General features: G+C 41.6%; 1 protein-coding gene across 1 annotated transcript in view; it reads right to left on the reverse strand.

The window, feature by feature from the left end:
- Positions 1–4,442: 4,442 nt before the first annotated feature.
- Positions 4,443–15,024, reverse strand: part of calca (calcitonin/calcitonin-related polypeptide, alpha) — a 47,568-nt gene continuing 36,986 nt past the window's right edge. The window contains exons 2-6 of the mRNA XM_061963941.1: positions 7,784–7,930; positions 7,560–7,651; positions 7,334–7,462; positions 5,084–5,266; positions 4,443–4,911 (exon numbers count right to left, since the gene is read on the reverse strand). Of these exons, the coding sequence (XP_061819925.1) occupies positions 5,104–5,266; positions 7,334–7,462; positions 7,560–7,651; positions 7,784–7,786 (387 nt within the window). The 5' untranslated portion in view covers positions 7,787–7,930 and the 3' untranslated portion in view covers positions 4,443–4,911; positions 5,084–5,103. The remainder of the gene's footprint in view (positions 4,912–5,083; positions 5,267–7,333; positions 7,463–7,559; positions 7,652–7,783; positions 7,931–15,024) is intronic.

Consider the following 15,024-nt stretch of genomic DNA (forward strand, 5'->3'; position numbering starts at 1 on the left):
AACACATGCATACACACACGTACACAAATGTATACATATATACATATACCTGTACATACACACATATACGTACATACAGTACACACATACATACACGTATACATACAGATATGCGTACATATATGTATCCATCAAACACACATATACCCATATACATATATATATATGAAGACTTCTATGAGAATGCAACGACTCAGGGACTCAGATTTCCCTCGCCCGGACGCGGGTCACCGGGGCCCCCCTCTGGAGCCAGGCCCGAAGTTGGGGCATAATGGCGAGCGCCTGGTGGCCGGGCCTGTCCCGATGGGGCCCGGTCGGGCTCAGCCCGAAGAGGCAACGTAGGCTCACCACTCATGGGAGGGGCCATAGAGGTCGGGTGCAGTGTGACCTGGGCGGAAGCCGAAGGCAGGGCACTTGGCGGTCTGATCCTCGGCTACAGAAGCTAGCTCTTGGGACGTGGAACGTCACCTCGCTGGGGGGAAGGAGCCTGAGCTAGAGCGCAAGGTAGAGAGGTTCTGGCTGGATATAGTCGGACTCACGTCGACGCACAGCAAGGGCTCTGGAACCAGTTCTCTCGAGAGGGGCTGGACTCTCTTCCACACTGGCGTTGCACGCAGTGAGAGGCGACGAGCTGGGGTAGCAATTCTTGTTGGCCCCCGGCTCAAAGCCTGCACGTTGGAGTTCAACCCAGTGGACAAGATGGTAGCCTCCCTCCGCCTTCGGGTGGGGGGACGGGTCCTGACTGTTGTTTGTGCTTACGCACCAAACAGCTGTTCAGAGTACCCACCCTTTTTGGATACACTCGAGAGAGTACTGGAAAGTGCCCCCCCGGGTGATTCCCTTGTCCTACTGGGGGACTTCAACGCTCATGTTGGCAACGACAGTGAAACCTGGAGAGACGTGATTGAGAAGAATGGCCGCCCGGATCTGAACCCGAGTGGTGTTTTGTTATTGGACTTTTGTGCTCGTCACAGATTGTCCATAACGATCACCATATTCAAACATACGGGTGTCCATATGTGCACTTGGCACCAGGACACCCTACGCCGCAGTTCCATGATCGACTTTGTAGTTGTGTCATCGGATTTGCGGCCTCATATTTTGGACACTCGGGAGAAGAGAGGGGCGGAGCTTTCTACCGATCACCACCTGGTGGTGAGTTGGCTGCGATGGTGGGGGAAGATGCGGGACAAACCTGTCAGGCCCGAACGCATTATGATGGTCTGCTGGGAACCTCTTGCAGAGTCTCCTGTCAGAGAGAGTTTCAATTCCCACCTCCAGAAGGACTTTGAACATGTCACGAGGGAAGTGCTGGACATTGAGTCCAAGTGGACCATGTTCCGCACCTCTATTGTCGAGGCGGCTGATTGGAGCTGTGGCCGCAAGGTAGTTGGTGCCTGTCGTGGCGGTAATCCTAGAACCCGTTGGTGGACACCGGTGGTGAGGGATGCCGTCAAGCTGAAGAAGGAGTCCTATCGGGTTCTTTTGGCTCATAGGACTCCGGAGGCAGTGGACAAGTACCGACAGGCCAAGCGGTGTGCGGCTTCAGCGGTCGCGGAGGCAAAAACTCGGACAAGGGAGGAGTTCGGGGAAGCCATGGAAAACGACTTCCGGACGGCTTCGAAGCGATTCTGGACCACCATTCGCTGCCTCAGGAGGGAGAAGCAGTGCAGTGTCAACACCGTGTATGGTGCGGATGGTGTTCTGCTGACCTGGACTGCGGATGTTGTGGATCGGTGGAAGGAATACTTCGAAGACCTCCTCAATCCCACCAACACGTCTTCCTATGAGGAAGCAGTGTCTGAATAATCTGTGGTGGGCTCACCTATTTCTGGGGCTGTGGTTGCTGAGGTAGTTAAAAAGGTCCTCGGTGGCAAGGCCCCGGGGGTGGATGAGATCCGTCCGGAGTTCTTTAAGGCTCTGGATGCTGTGGGGCTGCCTTGGTTGACAAGACTCTGCAGCATCGCGTGGACATCGGGGGAGGTACCTCTGGATTGGCAGACCGGGGTGGTGGTTCCTCTCTTTAAGAAGGGGAACCGTAGGGTGTGTTCCAACTATCGTGGGATCACACTCCTCAGCCTTCCCGGTAAGGTTTATTCGGTTGTACTGGAGAGGAGGCTACGCCGGATAGTCAAACCTCGGATTCAGGAGGAACAGTGTGGTTTTCGTCGTGGTCGTGGAACTGTGGACCAGCTTTATACTCTCGGCAGGGTCCTTGAGGGTGCATGGGAGTTGGCCCAACCAGTCTACATGTGCTTTGTGGACTTGGAGAAGGCATTCGACTGTGTCCCTCGGGAAGTACTGTGGGGAGTGCTCAGAGAGTATGGGGTATCGGACTGTCTGATCGTGGCGATCCGCTCCCTGTACGATCAGTGTCAGAGCTTGGTCCGCATTGCCGGCAGTAAGTCAGACCCGTTTTCAGTGAGGGTTGGACTCCGCCAGGGCTGCCCTTTGTCACCAATTCTGTTCATAACTTTTATGGACAGAATTTCTAGGCGCAGTCGAGGCGTTGAAGGGATCCGGTTTGGTGGCTGCAGGATTAGGTCTCTGCTTTTTGCAGATGATGTGGTCCTGATGGCTTCATCTGGCCAGGATCTGCAGCTCTCACTGGATCGGTTTGCAGCCGAGTGTGAAGCGACTGGGATGAGAATCAGCACCTCCAAGTCTGAGTGCATGGTTCTCGCTCGGAAAAGGGTGGAGTGTCATCTCCGGGTTGGGGAGGAGACCCTGCCCCAAGTGGAGGAGATCAAGTACCTAGGAGTCTTGTTCACGAGTGAGGGAAGAGTGGATCGTGAGATCGACAGGCGGATCGGTGCGGCGTCTTCAGTAATGCGGACGCTGTATCAATCCGCTGTGGTGAAGAAGGAACTGAGCCGGAAGGCAAAGCTCTCAATTTACCCGTCGATCTACGTTCCCATCCTCACCTATGGTCATGAGCTTTGGGTTATGACCGAAAGGACAAGATCACGGGTACAAGCGGATGAAATGAGTTTCCTCGGCCGGGTGGCGGGGCTCTCCCTTAGAGATAGGGTGAGAAGCTCCGCCATCCGGGGGGAGCTCAAAGTAAAGCCGCTGCTCCTCCACATCGAGAGGAGCCAGATGAGGTGGTTCGGGCATCGGGTCAGGATGCCACCCGAACGCCTCCCTAGGGAGGGGTTTAGGGCACGTCCAACCGGTAGGAGGCCACGGGGAAGACCCAGGAGACGTTGGGAAGACTAAAAACATAAAATAAATGAAAAAATGATTTAAAAAAATAATAATAATAAATAAATAAATAAATACATTAAATAATAATTAAATACATTAAAAAAACATAAAATAAAATAAATAAATAAATAAATAACATTTAAAAAAAACACAGGCGAGGGTCTATCGCAGGGCAATTGGGTAGCACCGCCAGGGCCCCAACAATGAGGGCAAGCTGCACCCTCAGCCCGACACCAAACGGGCCCGCACCGCCACAGCGCAGGGCGGCCAAAGCCAAACCCGGCCCCACCCCCCAGGGGAAGGAGGAAGCCCAAGGAGACCCAAAGCCAGAGGGGCACGGACCAACCCCGCTCGACAACCGGGCGCAGCCCCCCACCCAACCACCCACGAGAGGGACAGTCCATCACTTGGATGTTTTTTAAGCGCTTTATAGGCGGAATTGAGAGACTCCCATCGGTTCTATTTTACCCTGACTTTTGCTCGTATTTATTTACTAGTTAGAATACATTAAAAACATATGTATTCTACTCTTACATAAAGATTGTGCATGATAGGCAAAATTCCCCAAAAAGTGCAGGTCCCCTTTAAAGGTCCCTCAATGAAGAGTGCACATTTTGGATGAAGGCATGCAGTGACAGATTTAAGGGGGGGGGAATGCTGCGCAATTGCACAGCTTTTATTTACTTAAGCACATGGAAGAATAGGGCCCAAAGATAATACTCATTTTGGATTTCAGACACAATAATAAGAAATGCCAAATCTGTCAACCTCTCTGGGTTGAAAGATAATTAAATAGAGCAATGGAAAAATATGTGAACATTTCCAGTTGTGGGTTTTGCCAATAAATGCCTGATTATCCAAAAATAGCAAAATAAAACAGGTTTTGGCTTGTTGACAGAACGACCAAACTTTGTTTTCTTTTTGTACAGTACAGAACTTAATTTTACTGCTGTTCATTGACACTTAAAATACTTTTTAATACCTAAAATGTTAACATATGTTTCTAGTGTCACAATGTATTGGTACTGTAACAAAGGATGCTAGTGGTAATGAACGTCAAAGTTGGTGTAGTTTATTTGCTAAATTAAGAATGTATTGATTGTTCAAAGTTGTCCATTGTGCAATTTTTTAGTGCCACTTCTTTCTGCATTTTAAAAGAAAGGGAATGTGTGTGTCAAAGAGTTGTCTTTCCATTGTGTTTATTCTGGCATATGCACCTTCTTCAAATGTGTTCATACTGCAGTGTGGTCTACTGCTCCTACTGTAACACACAAATACAGAGAGTCTAAAATACCTTGTGTAGCTAAATTACAATTTATTTCTGCTCACAATTATTACATACATCATATCACAGTATCACAGTCAAAGGAGGGCTCCATCGCTGCATTTGCAGTGTGCACTATGATTAAATATGATGGCATGATTTACTTGAAAGCACAAGACAGCCACAGTAGTTCCAGGTTTCATAAGCGCTGCAGATGCACAGTCAAACATCGAGTATGAAATATGATACTGCTCACACGGGTCAAAAGGGCAGCTGAGCTAGAGGCTCCTCCATCTTCTCTGCTTGCAAAGCTCAATACCTTGAAAACTCTTTTATAATGTACATATTTGTGCTTAACTACAGGCTAACAATAAACACCAAAACATGGGTCCTTAAAGTGTGAAGTGGAGGCACAATGATGCAACTTGATCTCTTCAAGCCTAGAAAAGCAGAGTCAAGAGAACAAAAATGGTTATGTTTGTTTAATGCTGTGGGAGGCTTTTTCTTATTTTGGTGAGTCAGCATGTCTTTACTGCTCTCATTCTGGGGTTTTTTTTAGATGTGATTAGGATTTCAATTATCATGTTTGAAGTGAGTTGTCAGTCGTCCTACCATATACTGGACTTGCGTGTTCATTCAGGGCTGCGTCGTCTCCGCTTGCCAAACGCCTGGGCCCCCACGCCTGTGGGTACAAAGTTACGGTACCCCATTCCTCCCGATCGACTCAAGTAGTCGGCCAAGCGGTGGGTTACGCAGGTGGCAGTGTTGCATGACCTCTTCTGTGTTGTTGTGTTGCTGAGACAAGACATTTAATCCAATTTTTACTCTTAAAATAAAATCAAGTATATGCTTGCACTTATAATAAAAGTTTTGATTGACACTTTTCATGCACATTTGTACACGACTTCTTCAAAATATGCAGTTGTCTAATTTAATCATTTGTATGATTATATGGCAATTGCTATTATTTTGCAATACTTGTGAATTGTCCTGTGCATGTGACCAATAAAGCTGGCTTTAATATGTTCAAAAATGCTGCTGAGATAGGCTCCAGCACCCCCCGCAACCCCGAAAGGGACAAGCGGTAGAAAAAGGATGGATGGATGTTTTGAATGGATGAATACGCTGCAAAGTAGTTTGCAGTGGTATTGAACTGTACAGCATCATACTGAGAGTTGTTTTTATTATGTAGTTAAAAAAGGTAATACGAATCATAAAATATGCATATATATATATATACACACCGTATTTTTCGGAGTATAAGTCGCACCGGAGTATAAGTCGCACCTGCTGAAAATGCATAATAAAAAAGGAAAAAAACATATATAAGTCACACTGGAGCTCGGCCAAACTATGAAAAAAACTGCGACTTATAGTCCGATAAATACGGTACATACATATATATATATATATATACATATATATATATATATATATATATATATATATATATATATATATATACATATATATATGTATATATATATGTAAATATATATATATATATATATATATATATATATATATATATATGTATATTAGGGCTGTTAAAGTTAACACGTTAATGCATGAAAGTAATCACAAAATAGATTAATCATGCAATTTATTTTGACTGCACATGTTCCTTTACCAGTAACCCTCAAGTTTGTGTTCCTTTACCTGAAACTGTTTTATAGTCAGTGAAATTTGCCAGCGAGCACATCAGCCGGAGTCTCCTCACTCAACTTTGCACTGACGTTTGCATTGACCTGATCACTGACCGCAAAAGCATGTGCGCTCAAAATATATTGCGTAATTAATCCGTGTACATATATGATTAATGCTATATTTTTGGGTGATTTTTAATATAGTAAATTTTACAAAATGTATATGTTTCATATTTATATACATATGTGATTAATATATACAGTATATACCGGTGTATATATATATATATATATATATACATGTATGTATATATATATATATATATATATATATATATATATATATATATATATATATATATTTTTTTTTTTTTTTTTTTTTTTTTATATATATATATATATATATATATATATATATATATATATATATATATATATATATACACATTTGGAATACATTTGGTTTTAATAAAATCATAATGTGTTTGAGTTGTATTTTATTGTATGAACTGAGATACATTCATTACATGCAAGAAAACAAATGATTGATACTATTGATAACAATATTCATGCCATAAGGTAATACTGCATACTGTACTTATTGAGCTCTCTGTCAGAAGACATACGTAAATGAAATGTAGGACATTCCTCTGGCGTGAGTCATTTAAAATTGCATGCATCAGCAGTCCCAAGGGTACATACATAAAGACGAATGAACAAGCAGTAAGAAGACCAAGGAAGAGAGACCATTTGAATATATCAATTATACGTGCTTCCGTAATGTTCATATTGCTCAGCTAGACTTCTCTTCTTTCCGGGTGTCCCTGCCCCCACATCTGTGCGAGGGTATGTTTGGAGTTTGTGAATGTCCTGGGACAGCTTGCCCAACACACAAGTGCTTAAGCCGGTGCAGCGCTTTGACACGGATCTATCTGGGCTGTTAAGGAAACACAGACGTGCAGAGACAACTGACAGTGACAAAGACATGATGCATGTTCATAGTTTTATTACATGCATTACATTGCTTAACATGGCATGCACGGAAATGGTTATTGCTTCCATTGTCATGCTATTATTTTTCATGGTGAAGTTGGTCATTCATGATTGTTTACATGCACTACCATGCTCAATGTTTGTTATTGACTCAATAAATGGATGCCATACAATGCATTTTGGAGTTTCATGTACTAAAACAGATAAATAGATCGATTATTACCTGTTTCCATCAGCTGGTTGGTGATCATCATCTAAAGCAAGCTGCATAAATTCTCTAATAGCTCTAAGTAACTTCTGCACATCATCGTTGGATAGAGTGACTCCATCTGTAATGGGGTCTTCCCGACTTCTGAAATACAGCATAGTTAGAGGGTTTTGTGCTAAATTCATGTTAATTTATGCACTTTACAAGAATGCAATCACTCTCATCTTCCGTCATCTCTTACCTAGATGGTGCTGCCTGCAAGATGTACATTTGACAGAAGACCAGCACACAGGCAAGAAAAAGAGTCCCGAATTTCAGTGTAATCATGATTCTCTGTGGGACAAAAAAAACATGCACAGTCCAAAATAATACATATAATGTCTGACTATGACCTACAATTAAGTCTCTATCCAAACTGGGTTGGTAAACAGTAGTTATGAAAATAAAGAGTCAGTGTCTACTTACCATGAGCTGGTATTGGTGGAGATGAAAGAATAAGTGTAGGCTCAAGTGAGGATGTGCTGACCGCTCCCACAAAACAGGCTTTTATGTATGTTCCCCTGGGTTCTGTGAGCACTTGATCATGGCCGACTGGCAGCCAATCACAGGTCCCTGTAAACCAGTTGAAAAATATATATCTGAAGCAAATGACATTAATGCATAATGATCAGGCATTTGCTGTTAATGTCAGCATCAAACACTATGTTTAGTTACAATAAGATGATTCAATTCATTCTGCATTAAAGCAGTTGTATGTGAAAGTTGTGTATCAGAATAAAAACTTCCACATTCTCTTCATGACACATCTACTTGTGATAAGGGAGAAGGCATTGGTGCCATTGCCATGGCAACCCTGAAATCCCTGTTTTACTTGGCTATTATATAGATGGACCTGCCAGGACACTGTTGTGTTGTTGGCATATACACTATCCTTACTATTCACGGTTTTGATAATGTTAATTGAATGACTTTTTTTTTTTATCCATGTCAGTGGTTCTCAATTATCTGATGTCATGTACCACCAATAACTGATATCAGTGATCATCAACCAGTTTTCACAATCTATGACAGAAACAACAACAAGAGAAACAAGGATGGAAAAAAGACATTTCGAAGAATATGCACAGAGAATAGTATGATTGCTTCTAAGAATGAGCTAGAAATGCAACATTGGGACATGTGTACAATGAAAACAATGTAGCTGAAGCATAGGGTATTTGATACATTTTTATTAAGACAAGTTCAGACATACAGTGCACTGTGACTTGCATGACACTTTGTGACAAACATTGTCCATGGAACAACTTTGTAAGAAGCAAAAGAAGAACAATCAACCATGGATGACAAAGAGACAGAAAAATTCTGGAGGAAAGGATTTCAGATCCCGTATCAATTGAGGACTTGAATGAGACGATAGATAGAAATTCCAACTCCATGTTCCTCACGGACATGACAGAAGAGGAAATATTTAGTACTGTGGAAAAAATGTAAACCCAACTGATTGTAACGAAATTCATGTGGAAACGATAAATAAGTTATTGAAGAGATTTCAGAAAATGAAAATAGCAAAAGTCATACCGATTTATAAGACAAGAGACAAACACCAGTTTACAAACTACAGACCTGTTTCTTGACCTCCACAATTTTCTAAAATGATAGAAAAATTATTTAACAGCATAAATAATTATAGGCATTCGTAAATGAAAGTGGAGCTCCCGCGAAAAAAACAATACGAATACAAAGCCAACATTTCAACATCAATGGCATTAATGGAAATAACGGAAGAGATTACGAATGCAATAGATAGTAAACAGTGTGCAGTTGCAGTGTTTATGGACTTAACAAAAGCATTTAACACAGTCAATCATGATATTTTAAAAACGTTGTGGCATCAGAGGGTTGGTCTTAAACTGGATTGGAAGCTACTTAACCAACAGGAAGCAATACGTGAAGATAGGCAAACAAACAATATATTGTGGCGTACCTCAGGGATCAATACTGGGATCAAAATTGATTACTCTCTATATAAATGACATTTGTAAAGTTACAAAGGACTTAAAGTTAGCATTACAGTATTTGCAGATGATACAACTGAGTTTTGTTTAGTAATACAAAAAATAACAGAAGAAATGGACAAATTAAAAAGATGGTTTGACAAAAACACACTATCTTTGAATCTCAGTAAAACTAAAATAATGCTATTCGATAACATCCATCCATCCATCCATTTTCTACCGCTTGTCCCTTTTGGGGTCGGGGGGGGGTCGCTGGAACCTATCTCAGCTACAATCGGGCGGAAGGCGGGGTACACCCTGGACAAGTCGCCACCTCATCACAGTATTCGATAACAGTAGAAGAGAAAGTCAAACACAAATACAAATAGACTGAGTAGATCTTGACAAAGTGAAATAAAACAATTTTTGTCAATCAATCAATCAATCAATCAAAGTTTATTTATACAGCCCTTAATCACAAGTGTCTCAAAGGGCTGCACAAGCCACAACGACACCCTCAGCTCATATCGCACATCAGGGCAAGAAAAAACTAAACCCATTCGGTGTAATGAGAAACCTTGGAGGGGACCACAGATGTGGGTCAAAAGTCTAGCAGCCGCATTTTGTACCAACTGTAATATTTTAATGCTAGACATAGGGAGACCCGAAAATTATACGTTACAGTAATTGAGACGAGACGTAACGAACGCATGAATAATGATCTCAGCGTCAGTGGTGGACAAAATGGGACGAATTTTAGCGATTGTGGAGATGAAAGAAGGCTTTTTTAGGAACACTCTTAATGTGTGACTCAAATGAGAGAGTTGTGTCGAAGATAATACCCATATTCTTTACCGAGTCACTTTGTGTAATTGTTTGGTTGTCAAATGTTAAGGTGGTAGTATTAATTAGGTGCCGGTGTCTAGCAGGACCGATAATCAGCATTTCCGTTTTCTTAGCGTTAAGATGTAAAAAGTTGCTGGACATCCCTTGTTTGAATTCATTTAGACACGCCTCCAGGTGACTACAATCTGGCTTGTTGGTCAGCTTTAGGGGCATGTAGAGTTGTCATTAGAATAACAGTGAAAGCTAACAACGCATTTGCGTATGATGTCACCTAGCGGCAACATATGTAGATGCTGAAGAGTGCAGGGCCAAGAACCGAACCCTGTGGAACTCTGCACGTTACCTATACATACTCCAAGGTCACATTGTTATGGGATGTATGTGTGTTATAATAGATGATAAATTTAACTGGAAATGTCATGTAAAACTATACAACATACAAGAAATACATGTCAAAAAATACATCAATACTGAATAAAGCCAAATATGTACTGGATTTAAAAAAAAATCACTCCATATTATCTACTGCTCGCTAGTGTTTACATATCTTAGTTAATGTACAGAAATATGGGGAAATAACTACAAATGTGCGTTTCATTCACTAACCATGTTACAAAAACAATCAGTTAGAATAATACATAATGTTGGATATAGAGAACATTCAAAGCCTTTATTCATTGAATCGAAAATACTGAAATTCCATGACATAGTGAATTTGCAAACAGCTACAATGATGCACAAAGCAAACTATAATCTGCTACCCAAGAATATACAACAATTATTCTCAACAAAAGAGGAGAAATATAATCTTAGAGAAAAATGTAATTAAAAAAATGTGTACACACGTACAAAACTTAAGACCTTCAGTATATCTGTATGTGGAATTAAATTATGGAATGGATTAAGCAAAGAAATCAAACAATGTACTAATATGATCCACTTCAAGAAGAACCATGATAAACATTCTGAATTTATTTCATCCTTCCATTCATTTTCTAGATCATCTTATTTATCCCGCCACATTAAATATGACTTACTTCACTAATTATTATGTATTTATTTACTTTGAATGTTATTACTTATGGAGTATACTGTGAATAAATTGTGAACAGGAAGTGAATAAAAGTGTTTGCAACTGCTATGTAAAGGAAAAGGGGTAGGATTATATAAGCTCTGCTTCTTCCAAATCCTTTTCGAACATGTTGAATAGAGAAACTGGAAATTGTGTTGTATCATGTTGTAATTGTATGCATGTTCCAAATAAACTCAAACTCAAGCTCAAAGTTTCCACACGGCCGCTGCAATAGAGAGAGTTGGCGAATGGTTTGTGTGTGCAGTGATCTGTGTAGCCAACAATGGAGTTTAGAAAAAAAAATGTATTGAAGCCCACATGTTGAAAGTGCAATTTTTATGTCGATGATATGATTTATTAGAAAAAAAGAAAGAAGGTTATGGCAAGCAGAATGTTTTTATATTACTCCTAAAATAAGTGTTGAAGCTAAAAAAAATATTTGTAATGGATAGATGACTTAATTACCCGATAGCTGCAGCCTTAATGTACTTCATCACTTTTCCTGTGGATTTATTCCAACACTGCTGCCACCTAGCTGGCAACTTGTGTATTGTTCAAGCATGAAAAAAGATACAAATATCTATACATTCATTCAATCATTTTGCATGCTGCTTGAAGCCATCGGGGGCTGACATTTTGATGACATCACATCCTGTACACACGGGCGTGGCCATTTCAAAGAGCGTCGACAGACAGAGCGGCTCTTCTGACTTGTTTATTTCCACAATTGTTGTACTTTGCGCCGGTCAGAGCTGTGTCAGCCTGTCTTAGAGATCACTTTGTGTGATCAGAAACATTTTAAATGTGTCCAAACTCTTACAATCTCTCTGTAAATACAGTAGCTTCGGGTCGCAAATAGGGAGAGAAAGTGCAAGACTATGTCGAAAACCTGTTGATTGCATGGCTAAGAAGCAGCTAGCAGGTGCTATTATATTTGAAACTATCATTTGCAAAAAAGAGTCAACATTTATGATATCCAGAGGCGACCATGCCAGAGCAATTCAAAGGGACCTTACCTTACCTTAATCCTCTTTGTCCCTGACGGGACATAAGGCTTCAACGATCTGCCTCCATTTGGACCTGTCTTGAGCAACATACTGTGCCTCGCCCCAGGTTAGGTTCATCTCCTTCAGCTCAGCTGTCACTGTACGCCGCCACCTGTTCTTGGGCCGGCCTTGCTTTCTTTTCCCAGGTGGAGTATAACGTAGTGCGATCTTGGGGATGCAGTCTTGGTCCATCCTGAGAACATGCCCAAGCCATTGGAATTGGCGGTATTTGATCTCTAGCACCACACTGTTGCACTTGGTCTTCTTGTATAGATGTGCATTGAATATTTTCTCGGGCCAGAAGATTCGACAGAGTTTCCTGAGGCATCCATTGTGGAAGGCTTCGACTTTTTTCATGTCGTAGGATGTTACTCGCCAGCACTCCGAGCCGTACAACAATACAGATTTTACATTACTGTTGTAAAGTCGGACCTTTGTTCTTAAGCTATATTGCTTTGACTTCCAGATGGTGTGTAGCCTAGCAAAAGCACCCTGTGCCTTTCCGAGTCTTGCTCGAATGTCCTTTTGTGCAGAGTTGTCCTTACTGACGAGACTTCACAGATCGGTAAAGTCCTCAACATAGTCGAGAGCGTGTCCATTCACTGTGATTGGTACATCTGGAGTGGCATTAAGGCACATCACTTGTGTTTTGGACACATTTATGTTCAGTCCTACATGTTGGGCGAATTTGTTCAGTCTGTCAGTTTTCTCCTGCAGATGGATGTGCTTTGGTGCAAGGACAGCAAGATCATCAGCAAAATCTAGATTTTCAAGTTGGGAGAACAAAGTCCACTTTTCAAAGGGAACTTCACTTTTTTTGTGGAATTCGTTCACAGTCATTATGAGAGAGTATATCCCAGCTGACAGTCAGCTGAGGGACAGAGGTGCAGTACCTGGAGAAACCACAGGCAGAACATGCAAACTACGTACAGACAACTTCTAACAAAGAGTCCAACTTGGTTCTCCTGACTGTGAAGTGTAGTGGTTTACATACTTTGTGGCAGCTATAAGTCAGCTGGTATTGGCTCAGACCTATGCTATGTCCCTGAACAGGATAAGTATGATAGAAAAAGAATGAGTGATCTCCTTAATAAAAGCAAAGGTAACAATTTAACAACACGTTGCTACAAGAACTATGCTTGTCCTTGCAGCTGATAAGCAGGTGCTGAAAAAAGGAGGTGAATTACCGGGAATGGCAACAATTACACTATTCCCAGTCATCCAGATGGTAAATAATTATGTCCAACTGCAGTATGCAAGGGGATGCGCTCATTGGAACACGACACAATGGAAGAAAACAGGAACTCTGCTTTGCTGATTGTGATCAATCTTTTAATTTCATTATATGCAGGAAAACCAATTAGACAGCAATGCAATTTCCCGGGAAACCTCAAAGGGTAGTGTGAAGTGAATTATATTTATATAGCGCTTTTCTCTAGTGACTCAAAACGCTTTACATTGTGAAACCCAATATCGAAGTTACATTTAAACCAGTGTGGGTGGCACTGGGAGCAGGTGGGTAAAGTGTCTTGCCCAAGGACACAACGGCAGTAACTAGGTTGGCGGAAGCGGGGATCGAACATGGAACCCTCAAGTTGTTGGCACGGCCACTCTTTCAACCGAGCTATACCGGGTAGCACTTTCTTTTTAAACCTCACACTGAACATCAGCTTTACAGATGCCATGTTTGTGCAAACTGTGCTTGTGGTGGCAATGATGTCTTCTGTGGTATATAATAGTATGGTGCCTTGGGACAGCAACATGGGGTGGAAAAAATGAGGCATCTATTGGAGTTGGTGTGGTGTTTAATTAGTCAAGGGGATTGTGTATCGTGTAGTTCATTTGTAAATTGAAATAGGTTGTTCCATGCTCAAACCATCCCAAAAATTATGAACCATAAAGAGAATGTTTTAAGAACATTATAGCATCCTTTACTAACCACTGTTAAAATTACATATGTACATAACACATGAAGTTAGCATTAGGATTACAATTAGCATTAGCTTTAGGTGTTGTTAGCTAATGATAGCAATTTAGATAGCTGGCGTTTTCAATTTGAGTTTGAGTTTATTTGGAACATGTGTTACAGGCCTCGCACTGAGTAGCCTGGTCCCAGTGTTCGATGTGGTGTGTCCTGTTTTATAGGAATAAAAACGAGACACAAAGTGCTTGATTGCGTTGTCATCTCAGGGTGTGACCTGACTGAGACACGGAAGTACTAACAAGCACCTCCCATTTTCCTCCTTTCCTATAGGAGTGCTCCCTCTGCTGGCGTGGCGGAACAACATGTCTTGTGGCATTCAGCTTGGAAACATACACTTAAACTGTGACTTTAGATATGAAAATACCTCGAACTAAATTAGGATACTCTATTTACACATTCATTTTACAAAACAATTGTGACTACTAATTGTAAGTGTCACAACACACCCCAACAAAAAAAGGAATGACTCCCGACATTTCACAACTTCAAAATACAACTATCACAAACTCTGTACATCTATGTAGGTGCCTTATGAGACGTACATTGGCATGTGCGGAGATGTTTGTATGGTGTACACGTTTGGTGAACAGAATGACGGGTTGAAAAATTGGGATGGCACGGGATAGGGAAGCAACGGGTGTCCTAGAATACTCCAGGCAACCATTGAGGGGCCTGCATACACCTCTGCACTGTTAACTACTGAGGGCACATGAAAAGAAGGCTGACCAAGGGTATCATAAGTAAATCGAGATGCCGGTTGCCTA

This window comes from Nerophis lumbriciformis, linkage group LG06 (genome assembly GCF_033978685.3).
Source record: "Nerophis lumbriciformis linkage group LG06, RoL_Nlum_v2.1, whole genome shotgun sequence".
Lineage (NCBI taxonomy): Eukaryota > Metazoa > Chordata > Actinopteri > Syngnathiformes > Syngnathidae > Nerophis > Nerophis lumbriciformis.